Consider the following 15,095-nt stretch of genomic DNA (forward strand, 5'->3'; position numbering starts at 1 on the left):
ACACATTTGTAAATTGGGTTAATTTCCCACTGCCCTTTACCGACATATTTCAATGTCAGTCATGAGTATGGTAGCTCTATTGAACCCGAGTTATGTCGGAATATCAAAGTGTAAGTGAAGTGGCCTAGAGACCTACATTTAGTGTTTTATAAGGAATTAATGGTATATATGTACAAATTTTAACATATAATATTTTCCTAAACGAAGTAGATGAAATTTTTCAATTATTGCGGGCAGCTAATGTTAGTTGTTTCGCCCAACTATACGTAAATGATGCACGAAGACTCTCCAAAAATGAGTGTTGCGCAGAGTCTGGCCGCTTCCACGAGCCAGGCCAAGAGTGATATAGTGTTGGACGGCGCCGTGGAGTACGAGATGAGCGCCGTGGACCCCAAGCCGACTGAGAGCATCGCGATGGACATAAAGATATCTTATGTTGAGCCAGCGAATGGTGCGTACCATCTACTTTTACTAATTACATACTATTAGTCACGTATACAAGTATTTATAGACGATTCCAACTCGAGCCGGATATAAGTATCCATATTCTCAGTACATTTTTCTATAAATCAATATAAAAAGTAAAATACGTGTCTATTTATAATACATATTTTCATGTCTCGAAATTCCATGACAAATCTAAATCGAATTAGACTCTGCTTAGATTCTTTTAACACAAATTTAGAGACATGAGGCCTTCATAATATTTTTTTGAATAGTAATATTCAAAAGAGACAAGTGCTGGTTGTATAATAATTACATTGTATGCATTGTGGACTTGTGGAGACTAAAAGACTACCTGCTCGTTTACTCGATCGCACGGTGTGGCAACGTCGCATTGGCTTTTCGCGCTATCCTACAATGAAGCGAACTGAGTGAAAAAGTTTAATATATTATAGAATCGTTTACTTTACGTTAAACAAAACTAAATTATCTCTTGCGTTATTATGAAATATCTATGGATATAATAATAATAATAATTGAAAAGTGACTAATATTCAGTAATGTTAAGTAATGCGTCAACATTGATGTCACTTTGTATTCTACCTGTGGCTCGACGGCATTTTGATTTCGTTCGGTGTCAGTAGGGCACGCTAGCTGGCTGCGGTCTGCAGTGGGGCCGTACTTTGTATTGGTACTGTGAAGTAATTGCTCTAATATTATAAACAACGTTCACATGTGGATGTGGGGACATGGCTACTATTCTTCTTCATTATGATGTAACATTATTAGAAAATATTCGTATTATCAAATGATTGTATGGATCAGCGTTACCAAATTTTGTTATTAGGTATTAAATATCAATATAAAATGGCTTTTTAATGGTAAAACGTCACTATACTTATAATAATAACTGTTTGGTTTATTCTGTATAAACCAAACAGTTATATGGGTATGGCTAAAAAAATCATAGTGCGTGAACTAGTCCACGAAAAGCGGGAACTTAATTAATTAACTTTAGGACTAAAAATCGGGACGTCAAACGACGCTGGTTTAGATTCCAGTTCCTTATTACGTTGTACAGGCTGTATGAATGATATATAATGAGTACCTGACTTGTGCGAACTAGATGGCGCTGCAACTTGTATGTGGTAATATAAAGTTCTTTCGGCTCTACATTTTGTACATTTTAATGATGTAACTAGAGTATTTTAATTTAATTAATAAATTAATTAAGAAATATATTCATCGTAACCATTTCAATACTAAAATACGTAAAAATAATGAATAAAAACATAAAAATAATTAATTTCCTCGCTCTGGTGACTATGTAAAGCGCTGTCTTGTGGGACGCAATGCCTCAAGAATTCGGTGGAAAGTGGGGAACAGATGGGAATGGAAACGGGTGTCTAAACACTAAGTCCAAGTTCGTGTAGGTGCGAGATAAAAGTATGGTATGGTTCTTTAAATCTGGCGTTCCGAGCGTGCCCGAGATAAAAGGTGAAGCTAAAAAATAATGACATAAGCAACTGCAAGCATATAATATTTTCAGTCAGTGTTTGTCAATTGCTCGCCATAATACTACCACTGAGATAGATCTTTCAGTCACTATAAAAAGATTTAATAGAAAAAAATAAGAAAATTGTAATTTTAATTATTTCTTTATTAAAAATTTACGTTTTGCTTTTAAACTACTGATTTTGGTAAGCCGTCATTTTCAGGGGCGCATCGCGATTGTAGATTCGATTCCCACTCGGGAGAATGAAATATTTAATAACTTCATTTTGTGGCTCTGGTAACAAGGGCGTTGATGATTACGCCGGCTTAGGAATTCGGCGGAAAGTGGGAAATGGAAGTATCAGAATAGGAATGTTCTTGTTACTAGGTTCCCAGGTCCCCTTTGCCTACCCTTCTATGTGCGGGATACAGCGTGAAGCCTACCTACTGATTTAGACTTTTATACCATATATTTATCTAGAATACAAGTTTCTACAGACGACCACGTTTAAAAATGTTAATCTGACCGCAAAAGGTTCATAACCTTAAACAATAAATATTACAATAATTATAATAAATTATTATTTATTTGTAATTTTCGAATACATTGATTTTAGGCCCCTTTTGCACTGAAAACCTAAAGTAGGCAGTTTATTGTGTGTCGTATCAATAAAGAAATTACTAAGTAAGTTGTTTTAGTTTCCACCATTTTATTTAAAGACTAGCGGACCCGGACGCGGCTACGCCTGCTTGAAATATAAGAACATAATTTCTATAGAAATATAATTTCAATCTCTATGCAATGCTAAAAGTGACTATTATATTTATTTTCATAAGGATGAATATCAAAATGACGCGGTAACTAACGCGGTCGCCTAGCGACGACGGTTGTTATTAACATGACAGAATAAATTGCATGTCGAATTAGAAAGTATTTTAATATATTAGTATATATGTGTAATGTAATATTATATAGCCTACAGCACTTCTGAAGAATGCAGCTTTCATACAAAACAAAAACAAAGTAAATCGATCCAGTAGATCCAGAGATCTTAGCGTTCAAACAAACAAACAAACAAACAAACTCTTCCGCTTTATTATATTAGTATAGATGGCGAATTGAAACTCATGCACATAGAGCGAATGTTTCAATGAGAATAATCTGCATCTCTTACGCTAATTGTTAAAAGGCGCAAGGTATTGCCTAGTACTTTTATAGTGTGACAACTATTCTTTTCAATGTGTATTAGGAATATCCTTAACAATTCTTTTTGTCGATATTACAAATGTTAATAACTGTTTCCTGTAAACTGCATTTCTCCATTAATCGAAAGATGTCGATAATTATTTCTTTTTTCTAAGATATGTTGGTACTTGTTTGCTGATCAGCTTAACATTTTTAAGACACTGCGTTGCCCAGTTCCTCTTGGTCCATCGCCCATGTCCTACAATTATTATGAATACTTTGAAAATTGTTTGAATAATATCTATACTATATTGATCAAGTAATTGATCTTCCTCGAAAAACAGCAACTTCTCATATGTTTTATTATTATATTTTATTGTGGCATGTTTGCCTCCTTATTCTGAGTATTCCGTTTGTTTATATTAACTTTCACAACGTGACTGATGTGATTCAACGTGAAATTAACTTTAAGTTCACGTGTTTCATAATTTACATTATAAGCGAATTGAAAAACAAAGGCCAAAAAGAAACGTCTGTATAAAAGAAGGCGAAACGACTTCGAGGTACAGACAAAATCACACAATATTTCTCTTTCACAATATTTTTCTTTAATCATTTAAGGCGCCGTGGTAGCAAGACAGCGCGGCGTTGAATTCCGTATGAATTACATATCTATGAATGAAAACTAAATCTCAAGATCGATCTCAGATTTGAGAATAAATATGGGCCTTAGTGCGGATCAGACTGTCTTAGCATTAGGTTCCCTCTGCTTTGCCAGCTTAATGCGGAACATTGCGTGAAGCTAATTTTACAAAAGAAAACTATATTTTCACCTACATTAGATACACCCATGCTTAAACGTTTGAAATTTTAACATGTATTATTGACAAGTGGAACACGCCATACCCGCCAGTGATGCAGCGGCTGTAGTCCAAGCTATTTCGTAATAGTTTACTACTTAATCATCAGATGTCGTCACAACTCTTGAGGCAGATAGGCAGATTGTTGTGTACAAATCACTGTCAATTTAAAATGTCGAACGTGTTTATTTGAAGCCCAACGTTGTATGTTTTTTTTTGTGTTGATTACGGACATGGTCATATGAATGGACATTGTGGGGTGGGCACGGACCCCCAACGCCCACAGTCTTATGCCCATCCCAGACATTTTACTTACTAAAATTTGCATCGAAATATAATAAAAAAATATTTAAACGAACATAAGTTAACACCAATGATTACGCGTTGCGTATCATTATTTTTTAAATATGTTTTTTGTTATTTGAATCATTTATGTATATACTTGTATTTGCGCTTATTTGATGCTTAAATGATTGATATTTCTCTGAATTGTATGAGTTTCTACAATCAATTGAAAAGTCATGTTTATTTTTATTTCGTGCACGCATATTTAATAAATTCCTGGTAACCTGTTTATATGATCGTTATTATTGTAAAAACGTATGTTAAACTAAAGTGTAAACGTGTCTAAAACTTAAGGCTAAAGTTGGGGTAATAAATTTGGTTCCGATTTTAGTTAACAAGTATTGGTACGAAGTGAATTTTCTTTTCCTATATTGTTCTCATTTGGAATGTTAGTTTTTGACTGACAATAAATAGCAATAAACGAATGTCTGAATTGAAATACAAAACATCTTTGACAAGAATAACAATATATATTATTTATTATATTAAAAGGCATCCTACAAGCACCAATCGTCCACCGAGGGTTCCGTGCCAATTTAATGACTAGGTCAAGATAAAATACAATTTATAAAAGGTGCATACTTATAAACTTATAACTATACGCTGTGGACGCTTGCTGTAGAGGAATCAAACTGCAATTAATAATAAATAATAATATCAAATATCCTAGACCTAGACCTCATACCTACAATTACTTGGAACAGAAAAACTAAATCAACACATTCTATATAATTAATATAAGGTTTTCTTTTGTTGTATTTTATATCGAAGCAGCCGCATAATCAATAACATATAGCATGGTTTCCGTGAAACTTAAATTACGAAAGATGGCAAAAGTGAGAACTTACAGTTTAAATAAAAAAAAAACAATAGGCAAAAGTGAAAGTAGTGGATATACATATGTATGTCAATAAAAAAACATTATTATTTTATATTTATAGTATACTAGCGGCCAGCGCGCGGTTTCACCCGCGTGAACTATGTTATTATTAATTTCTGTCTCCATGGCTACGTCCTAGTGATGTCTATGCAAAATTTGAGACTCCTAGCATTTGTAGTAACCAAGTTTCATACAAACTTTCGACCCCAAAAACAACCCCTTAGAAGTCGAATATTGCAAATTCCCGTCTTAGCGAGCACTTACGTCCTGTAAGTAACTCCTATGCAAAATTTGGGATTCCTAGCACTTGCTTGTAGTTTCTGAGAATTCGTGATGAGTGAGTGACCTTTCGATTTTATATATATAGATAATATATAATATATATAGAAGAAGACTAGTGAAATACTAGCTACCCAAACGCCACTTCGCCCGCTTTAATTTATATAGCCAAATTATTAAATCGATACATAATTTGTAGCCTATGTTTTATTCTGATATATAAAAGCAAATTTACTGTAAACTTTCCTTCAAATCCGTTCAGTAATTGTTGTCTGAAATAAATAAATTTTCACATTTATAATATTAATAGGATATCATATAAAATGAGATATTCATATTTCTTGTCATACTAAAGTTGTATTGTAACCCAACTTAAGTTTGTCAACATTTTCAAGTTGTTTTGCTTTAACCTATAATAGCGTTGCCAAATTTTATCTTGAGAGAAAAAAAGATACTTTTAAATGTTTTAAGTAAAAAAGCGGAACATAGAAAAATATTAATAATCCGTAACTTTTATTACTTATACACTTATAGTGTGATTTTTGTGGAAAAACAGCACAATGTTTAAGATTAATTTTGGCTTACGTATATTATTGAGGCAGTTAAGTGTTTAGACTCTACGTATACCTCTCTCTGAAGTTGTTAGTGTCTAAATAAAATATTAAAATAATTAAAAAAGATTTCCCACGCAAAGCGGGACTGTGTCGATCGGGATATTTTTTTTTTCATGAAATCATGAAGTAGGTACGGGACCCTCTGTGGTCAAATCCGATTCGCACTTTATCAATTTTTTTATTCTAGATTGCTAAGCAACGCAGCAATTTAGTTTAACAAGAACGAGGCGAACAAGCCCACACACTCGTTTGCCTATTGTATACTTTGCCCATTCTTTATATATATACATTAAACGATGAAAACCTTATCGAGAGTCACCGATTAAACACTTTATTTTTTTTATTTATTTTTTAATTATAATACTTAATGTAGAGCAAGGTTGATGTGCTCGAATAAAATTAATATACATACCTAGTAAAAAATAATTTGAATTGAAGGTGGGCAGCATTTACTTTTATATTATTTGTTCAATTTTTATGTAAAAAGATATAAGATGGTAAATTCTTAAAAAAAATAGAATTAAATTTACAAAGTAATTACCTATAGTGATTTTTATAAATCTACAGATAGATGACAAAGTCGCTAAGATTTTTCCGTATTAAACAATGTAGTTTGGAAACGACTACTCTCTGCTATCAGCAGGCCTCGTCTGTGACCTAGTGACCCAGTTACGCGGCAGAGCAGCTATCTCTTATATCGTCCACAAGTACATACATACTACGTACAAACAAATTGTGTTCATATAAATGAATATCATTACAAATATATAAACAGTTTACATATTATAAATATTACTGAAAAGTAAAATACAATTCTTTCATAAAATAATAATAAAAAAAAATTTTAAATCAATAAAAAACATCTTTATACTATCGATAACAGCAATGTATTTACAATTAAGATATCATTTTGCCTAATGTCGTATATATTTTAAGTTTCGTCATATTCTTCCGTTCTCTTCGGTCACGTTCTTGTTTAAATATCTTCCGTTTTAGGGTGCTACTTACATAATATTTTGCATGCAGCTAATCCACGATGTCTAATGTTTAATAATCTTTACCTATTCTATTGCTTTATCTATTCGTTACAGCATTTTAAACTTTAAATTCTCTATTAAAAATATTATTTTTAGTACAATAAAGGTATTTATTATTGTTTTTATTTTGGTAACTAGATTAATATGTCATTGTCAAACCTAAGTTTTTATTTATTATTTTTTTTTAGTTTATTAAAAAATATTGTTATATGTAGTGGAGTGGGCTTAGAATGTACTCTTATTTCCTTTGTTATTTTTTAATATAAACCTATAGACTACAACCTATAGGATGATACACTTTCTGCCGAATTCTGGAGGCACTGCGTGTTGAGTGGCAGTACTCAACGCCGCGCATTGCCTCGACACCGGAGCGAGCGAATATTTCACTTCCTCGAGTGGGGATCGAACCCAACAACCGTCGCGTTACAGTCACACCTCTTACATACGACCTCTTAGTCCTTCGTTTCCAAATCCAGCCATTTCACATCATTACAATATGCTCATTTTACTTAATGATTAACCTTTACTTAGTATAAATCACCTATCATTATCCAATTTTATATGATACGAGTACCTAGTATAGTAACATAGCAGTGTCGAACCCCTCTAATTCAGTTCATCCGTTCCTAATATTAGTTCGGCCAAACAAACTAATAAATAATATTTCAAACGCATCTATTATATACTTATACTATATTCAAGGCTTTATCTAAAAACATTGGTAGGTGCTTATCCACTATTTATTATTTTAATCTAAATATTTATTTATTAACTAAAGTAGTTTTATTTATATGTTATAATAACAATAAACGCTACACTCGGACTAATTTTAATAGCATTCTGATGAATTCGCAATAAAATTGAAAGGACATTCGTTGTTTACTTTCATTTTTATTGAAAACACATTCATTATTTATTTTTATTAACAACATGACCCAAAATGTTTATTTAAAATGACCTCATTTTTACAAAGAAATATTGAGAATATATAAACATGTGCATATAAAGGTGGTTTATTTTTAATATAACTTTATTTTACGATGTATGTTAATAAAGGCAGTCTTATTAAGATTACACATTTTAATAATAAATATTACATATTTTTCATAGGTATAAACCTATTATATGTTTTATCCTCTGTAGGGAAGTTAGAGGGAACGAGGATCTTGCTTATACGAGTATATATAATATTTTATTTTTTTAAATACTATCTATAAAATCTGATGTATATATCTATACAGTGCAATTGGTTCTTAAAAATAGAGTATTTGGAAAAAATGTAAAATGTACACAAATACTTTCATCAACATTCTTATCACAAACATAATTCTCCTATATTTTTGGATGTGACAATTTAAAAAGAAAATCGTGTCAATAAAAATAATTCAAGTGACGCCCAGCCCAGTTGACCTGACACACATGCCGTGCCAACAACTGCGACATACTTTCAATGCTGAAAATTTCCTAATTTACTGCACTCAGAATTACAAAATATTTAAATATATCTCATCGGAAACAAAGGCTGTCTTGACAAAAGAAAATATCATTAATTAACACATAATAGTGTTTTACAAAGAATTTTGTTTTAACTCGGATATTTTTTTCTTAATAAAATTCAGGTTTTATAATTTTGCTTCGTTTGCAAGAATCAATAATTTGCTATTGATTGTCAATGGGAAATTCAGAATGATTTTTCTTTTTATATTTATTTCAAAATACCTAATTATTAACATATGTAATTTCTTTTCCAACAAGTGTATTGTTGGAATACCGAGTACTAAAAACAACTTTCTAGCTTCCTACGTAACTGCTTCGTAAGGCTTCATGTCGTTCTATACTTAGTAATATTTCGTGGCTCTGTGGAGCCCGTGGGATTATTTTTACCTCTTACAAAAAGGTGATTATTTTTCTTGCAAAATAATCACGAATATCATATAAGCATTTGGTTTGTTTGGAAAATAATTGTTTAAGTATCTCAAAAGCTACTCGTTGGATCTTAATACAGACCTTTGCTACATTTCTCAGGAAAACACGTTTAAATTAGGAGATGCGGGCTCAATAACGACGAATTGTTTACGTAACTCTATACACGTGTTACTCCATTTGGTTCTAACTATGGAATACGTATAAATTCTGGTACGTACCTGAGACTTTGTAATTAAAAGTTCGTTTCTAACTAATCCATACCTATATCATAAATCGAATCGAAAGTAACTCTGTCTGTCTGTCTGTCTGTCTGTCTTTTCCGCAATCAGGGCCAAACCGCTAATTTAATTGTGATAAAATACTCATATAGAGATACTTGAGGGTCTCTTGATGAACATACGATACTTTTTTCTCATATTTGTAATATTATCGGCATAGACCAATATATTAAAATACTTATTAATTTGACATGCAATTTATTCTGCCACGTTAATAACAACCGTTGCTATGTGACCTTTGCTAAGCAACGATTTGCAAAGTTTGTTGTTTAGAAAACGTCACCCAAGATGAGCTTGCTTTACACATCTCTCTATTGAAAACTGAAAATAATTTCATAAATATATTTAATAAATATTCGTATAGTTCAAGCGGGCGTAGCCCCGTTCGGGTCCACTAGTCTTGTTTATAAATATTCAATTTCCACACGATTGATAAAAAATATTGATATAAATCTATTGCGAATTTGGGGATTAACAAATTTGGGGATCGCTTTATTTTATTATTGCTTTTAAAATCTAATATTTGAAAATTGTTATATTGATTCAGATCATTAAATTTGTTATATAAGTACCTAGTAGGTAGGTTACATCGTGATTTAGAGTAAAGCTGAAATGTTCATGCGTCACAGTGAGCCGTGAGAGGTTCTTTGATATAAATGAGTCACACGTTGCGAGCAGGCGTGATAATAACTAACGAATTTTGCATTTGCTATACTGAAATATTACGTAGAGATATTGATTACCGGATTTTGACTCTATTTCTAAAGTAAACTCTCTAGTTCTGCAGTAAACTAGTGCTTGATACTGTTTATAGTATTTTTTTTTTCGGTTTCTAGAAGCATTGCGTGTTGAGTCTCGAAACTCAACGCCGCGCCTCGACACCGGAGCTCAGAAATGAATATATAAAATATTTCTTTTCCTCGAGTGGGAATCGAACCCACAACCTGTCACATTTACAGTCACGTTCCTGCCCCTGCTCCACGATTCGCCTCTGTTAGGTTAAATTATTCCGTTCTCTTCATCATCATCATCTTTATAGTGACTGTCAATTAATAGTGCTTAATAACCGGAGCGTCGTAAGTCTTGGAAAAAATAGCATACACATAACATAAATATAATTCGTACCTACTCTTTCAATAACAAAGAACTTAAAGAAGTGTAAAATTATAGTATTTTATACTTTGGAAGTACTAGATAATACTTCTTCTGGATTAGTAAGGCATGGAGGCCCGGCCCGGCCCATTCAACCGGCCCACCAGCCAATATTTCCTGACAATTCTTTATTTTTTTTAATTTTTAGCTTAACCATGTATCCTGCACACAGCAGGGTAGGCAGAGGGAACTTAGTGTTGAGACAATCCGTTTCCCATTTTTCCTCCGAATTCTGGAGATATTGCATGTGGAATGGCGGTAAAATTATGGTAAAATAAGGTATATCACAGAATTGTATTATTGAAAGTAAGTCAATTATTCACTTGTAGTTGTACCACATCTGATCCAGTTTGTAATCAATAATTGCTGCACTTGTAGCGTAATTACGTCAATGACACCATTTACTTAACTAACACCTTTATCTAAATACTATTTATTTTGTTTTTTTTTAATTACGTCAGAAAAATAATTATAATGATGTCATCGTACATTTTACATATTTTTTTTATGTATATGCATTAGTGTATATAAGGTTAAAGATATTTAAATTTAATTTAAAAGATTAGTTCTACTGTATTATTAAAATGATTTCGTAACGATATTTTTATTCACGTGCCGAGTGAGCCGGTGTCACGGCTTCGCCCGCTTGAACTGCACAATTATTTATTCATCGGAATTGTTGCCGTGTTCTAATTACAATTTTATTTTAAAGACAATATCTATACATTGATAACTAAACTTTCAGTCAATTTTTTAAAAACATTTACTTTGTAGCAAAAATTTTATATTGATATTACGTTTTTTTAGTGAATATCGTAACGATAACAAAAAAAAGGGGCAGAAGGGACCTAGGGTTTAAGGGTGGGCGGAGGGGACCTAGTGTCCGTTTCCCACTTTCTGTCAAATTCCTGGAGGCATTGAGTGGCAGAAATCATCGCTGCGCTTACCTCGACACCAGAGCGAAGAAAATGGAAATGTAAACGTAAATAAATATTTGACTTCCTCGAGTGGGCATCGAACCTACAACCGTTAGTGCCGCTGCGCCATGACGACCTCAAATGAATATATTAGTGTAAAACAAAATTCGTTTTAAAATAGTGAAGGCAGCGTCCGGTTTTTGTGTATTCAAAACGACAGTTTGAGCACTATCTGTGTCAAGGTGTGGATCGACTCTTGCGCAAACCGCTTTTTTAATACTACGCTCAGTTGCGAGGTAATTAATTCGATTCGGATTGTTGCAACATTATGATACTTGCTGGTACTTTTCGTGTATTTCAAATTTATTTATATCTCTTAGATAAAGCTTTTTGAACACTATATATTCTCTATCTCTATCTATGTTGTTTTTTTATTAAAATTATTCTCGTATTAGAATATTATAATAAATTTGTCAATCTATTACGTCATAATTCAAATATATTTCATCATATTTTTTTCCAATTACTTGTATATTACAAATTTAGGTGTATTTAGAGGTTTTTTATTTACAATGATAATCAACTTTATAGTATGTCAATGTAAATGTTTTCTTACATGTGGTTGTTTCGAAATTCGCTTTTTTTTATTTTTTGAAAATAAATTTAGATGATTTTTTTATAAAAAAATGTTATGTGGCAATAGCATGAACATAATTTATATATTTTTGACATTATTGCCTTCAAAATATTTCCAAGAATAATCGAATAATAGATAGGAAAACATTAAAAATAGTTTAATTAAAATTAACAACGTCACCTTAATAGCCCGGTGGCCCTGCTCTCGATAGCTCTCCTTAGATGGCTCACAAACAGACTAGGTCGAGGAAAACAACTGCGATGTCAGTGTCATAAGTCTGTGTGATCATTTTAATGATATGCCATTTGTAAGACCAATGTTGTTTTTCTTCAACTTCAATATTTATTTTTATAAGTAAAAGCGTAATGTATATCGACTGTTTCATTTTAACTCTATAGTTATATATTTAAGTAATAGTTTGTAGGGGGGAGGCTATGTGGTCAGCCGTATGTTGCATACATAGTTATAATCTATGTAAGTTCGAAATTTGTTGTTGCGCGAATGACCTTATGTTTCAAGGTGCCGAAAAAGTAAGTGCCACGAAAATTTTAATATAAAACTCTTAAGGCATTCGGGTATATAAAATGATTTTAATTTTTAGGTAAATTTACTTGTTAAGATTTTTGTTTATATTATTAATTTTGTTATTAATTAACGTCAAGTCCGAACATAAAATAAATAAATGATAAAAATTCAAATATTAACTAAGTATTATGTTGTCACCGATATGTTTCAGATACCAAAAAAACCTGGTATAAACCTTAATAGTTTATACCATGTTGTCACGTCAGCTATTGCTGATAGGCTGAAAACTGCAATGAAATTAATTGACATTTATTCTGAATTAATATTATGTTAATATAAATATATTTTCAGTAGTATCATTAATCACAATAAAATATTTAATTTATAAATATTTGTTATTTATAATGAAAAATTATGTGAAGATAATTTTTGAATTCAATTACCAATGAACACGCCATGCCTCGGCGGAGAGTGCAAACTCAGTTAAAGCGTGAACCTAAAAAAAAATATAAATTTAGTATACCTAATCCTGCCTAATATACTGCCTTTTTAATAAATCGGTGAAGTTTGAGGTGGTGATTATTCGCAATATATTTGCTCCCTGTATAATTTAGAAAATGTAGATGCGGTCTTCCGCCGCGATTTAAATTTTGCAATAAGTTAAAAAATTTACCAAAACGTTTAGCTGTTATAGCTAAATATTTAGCACAGCGACTGACTTTGACTGCCAGTCAAATAATAATAATAATAATAATCGTTTCTTATTGTTTGCTAATTTCATACAAATAATTCCTACGCTCATTGTACACATGGTGTGTCGCAACTTGTTATTTTAACTGTGTGAACATATAAAAGTTGCTTTTTGCAGTTATATTGTTTCCTTCATAGAATTATATTCAAACTTGACTTTTAAGCAATAATACAATTACGAAGCGGTTAAAAGAATTGCAACACTACACTAATAAATATACGTTAATTATACTTTTTAGTTATGTGGAAATGATTGGTGTTGTTAGGATATGCTTTACAGTATTCACGGAATGCAATCCTGCTTTTGTGATAATATAATAATATCAAAATTGATATTGAAAATTATGCCTTTATTGTTCTTTTAACCACCGACGCTAAAAGGCAGGTGTCAAGTTTGACGTGTTTGTCTGCCTCTCTGTGGCACCGTAGCTCCGCACCGTAGCTCACCGTACATCTCTGTAGCTCTTGAGCTAAAGGAACGATTTAAATACGGTTTTCTTTAAACAAAAGCCTTATTCATCGCAGTAGTTCTTAACTATGTTTTATGAAAATCGGATTACTATTTTAACAGGTATAATCACTTTGCCAATACGAGGTAGTGAAATTTTTCATTAGGAGTTTTTTAAAATATTAAAATTTTACTAGTCTCTTTATTTAGGTGACCATTACGAATTTCGATAATGTTTTAGATACATTAGACATTTCCAATTACTTCAGGCATCGACGCTCGAGCGCAGCTTATCTCTAGGTGTAACGTCACTCGACGCCGACTACAATGGCGTCTGACCTTCGCCTACTTACCCGCTCGTTCGAATCGAGCCTCTCGGAATATTTTCAAAACATATATTTATCTATTCATCTCGCTCTTGATTCTACTAGTAAATGTACCTATATGCGTTTCATATTTATATATATATACTAGCGGCCCGCTCGCGGTTTCACCCGCTTGAACTGTGTTATTATTAATTTCTGTCTCCATGACTACGTCCTAATGACGTCTATGCAAAATTTGTGACTCCTAGCATTTGTAGTAACGAAGTTTCATACAAACTTTCGACCCCAAAAACAACCCCTTAGAAGTCGAATATTGCAAATTCCCGTCTTAGCGAGCACCTACGTCCTATAAGTAACTCCTATGCAAAATTTGAGATTCCTAGCACTTGTAGTTTCTGAGATTTCGTGATGAGTGAGTGACCTTTCGATTTTATATATATATATGCAACAACACAACGATAATATCACTTCAATACTTCGTTAATAAGGAATTTAGGCTACCAAATATATTAGTTTAATTATAATTAACTCCATTTACTTACTACGAAAACAACCCGGTTAAAGTTAAAATTGTTGCAATATATCACAAGGTTTTTTTCAAATAGAACAACGTAAGCCGATCTATTTTTAACTTGTATTATATTATTAATTGTCGTAATAATTATTATCATTTCTTGACATAACTACACTGGATAAATATATGAGATATAAACATGTGCAACCTACATAAAATTAATGTCAACTGCAACTCTGTTATCCTCTGCCCTGGATTGTGTGAACTTGGCCTACTTGTAGTCGTATATGGATATACGAGTGTAGTGTTTTTATATTAATAATATACATTACTTCATATGTGTTCACATATGGATACACGTAAGTTATTAAATGCACCTCTGAGACATATCATGTACATACTATCCGAGTAAAACCAGGTGTTATTCAACATTTAGAAAAGAAAATTACTTATTTATTATTTATTATTTTTACACAATTTAAA

General features: G+C 32.0%; 1 protein-coding gene across 1 annotated transcript in view; it reads left to right on the plus strand.

Moving 5' to 3' along the window:
• The first annotated feature begins 74 nt into the window (after positions 1–74).
• The window catches only part of ftz-f1 (ftz transcription factor 1), a 53,490-nt gene continuing 38,469 nt past the window's right edge, over positions 75–15,095 (plus strand). Inside the window, exon 1 of the mRNA XM_085205663.1 lies at positions 75–451. Within this exon, the coding sequence (XP_085061789.1) occupies positions 271–451 (181 nt within the window). The 5' untranslated portion in view covers positions 75–270. The remainder of the gene's footprint in view (positions 452–15,095) is intronic.

Source organism: Heliconius melpomene, chromosome 21, assembly GCF_056956725.1.
Source record: "Heliconius melpomene rosina isolate 202511_hmr_F chromosome 21, ASM5695672v1, whole genome shotgun sequence".
Classification (NCBI taxonomy): domain Eukaryota; kingdom Metazoa; phylum Arthropoda; class Insecta; order Lepidoptera; family Nymphalidae; genus Heliconius; species Heliconius melpomene.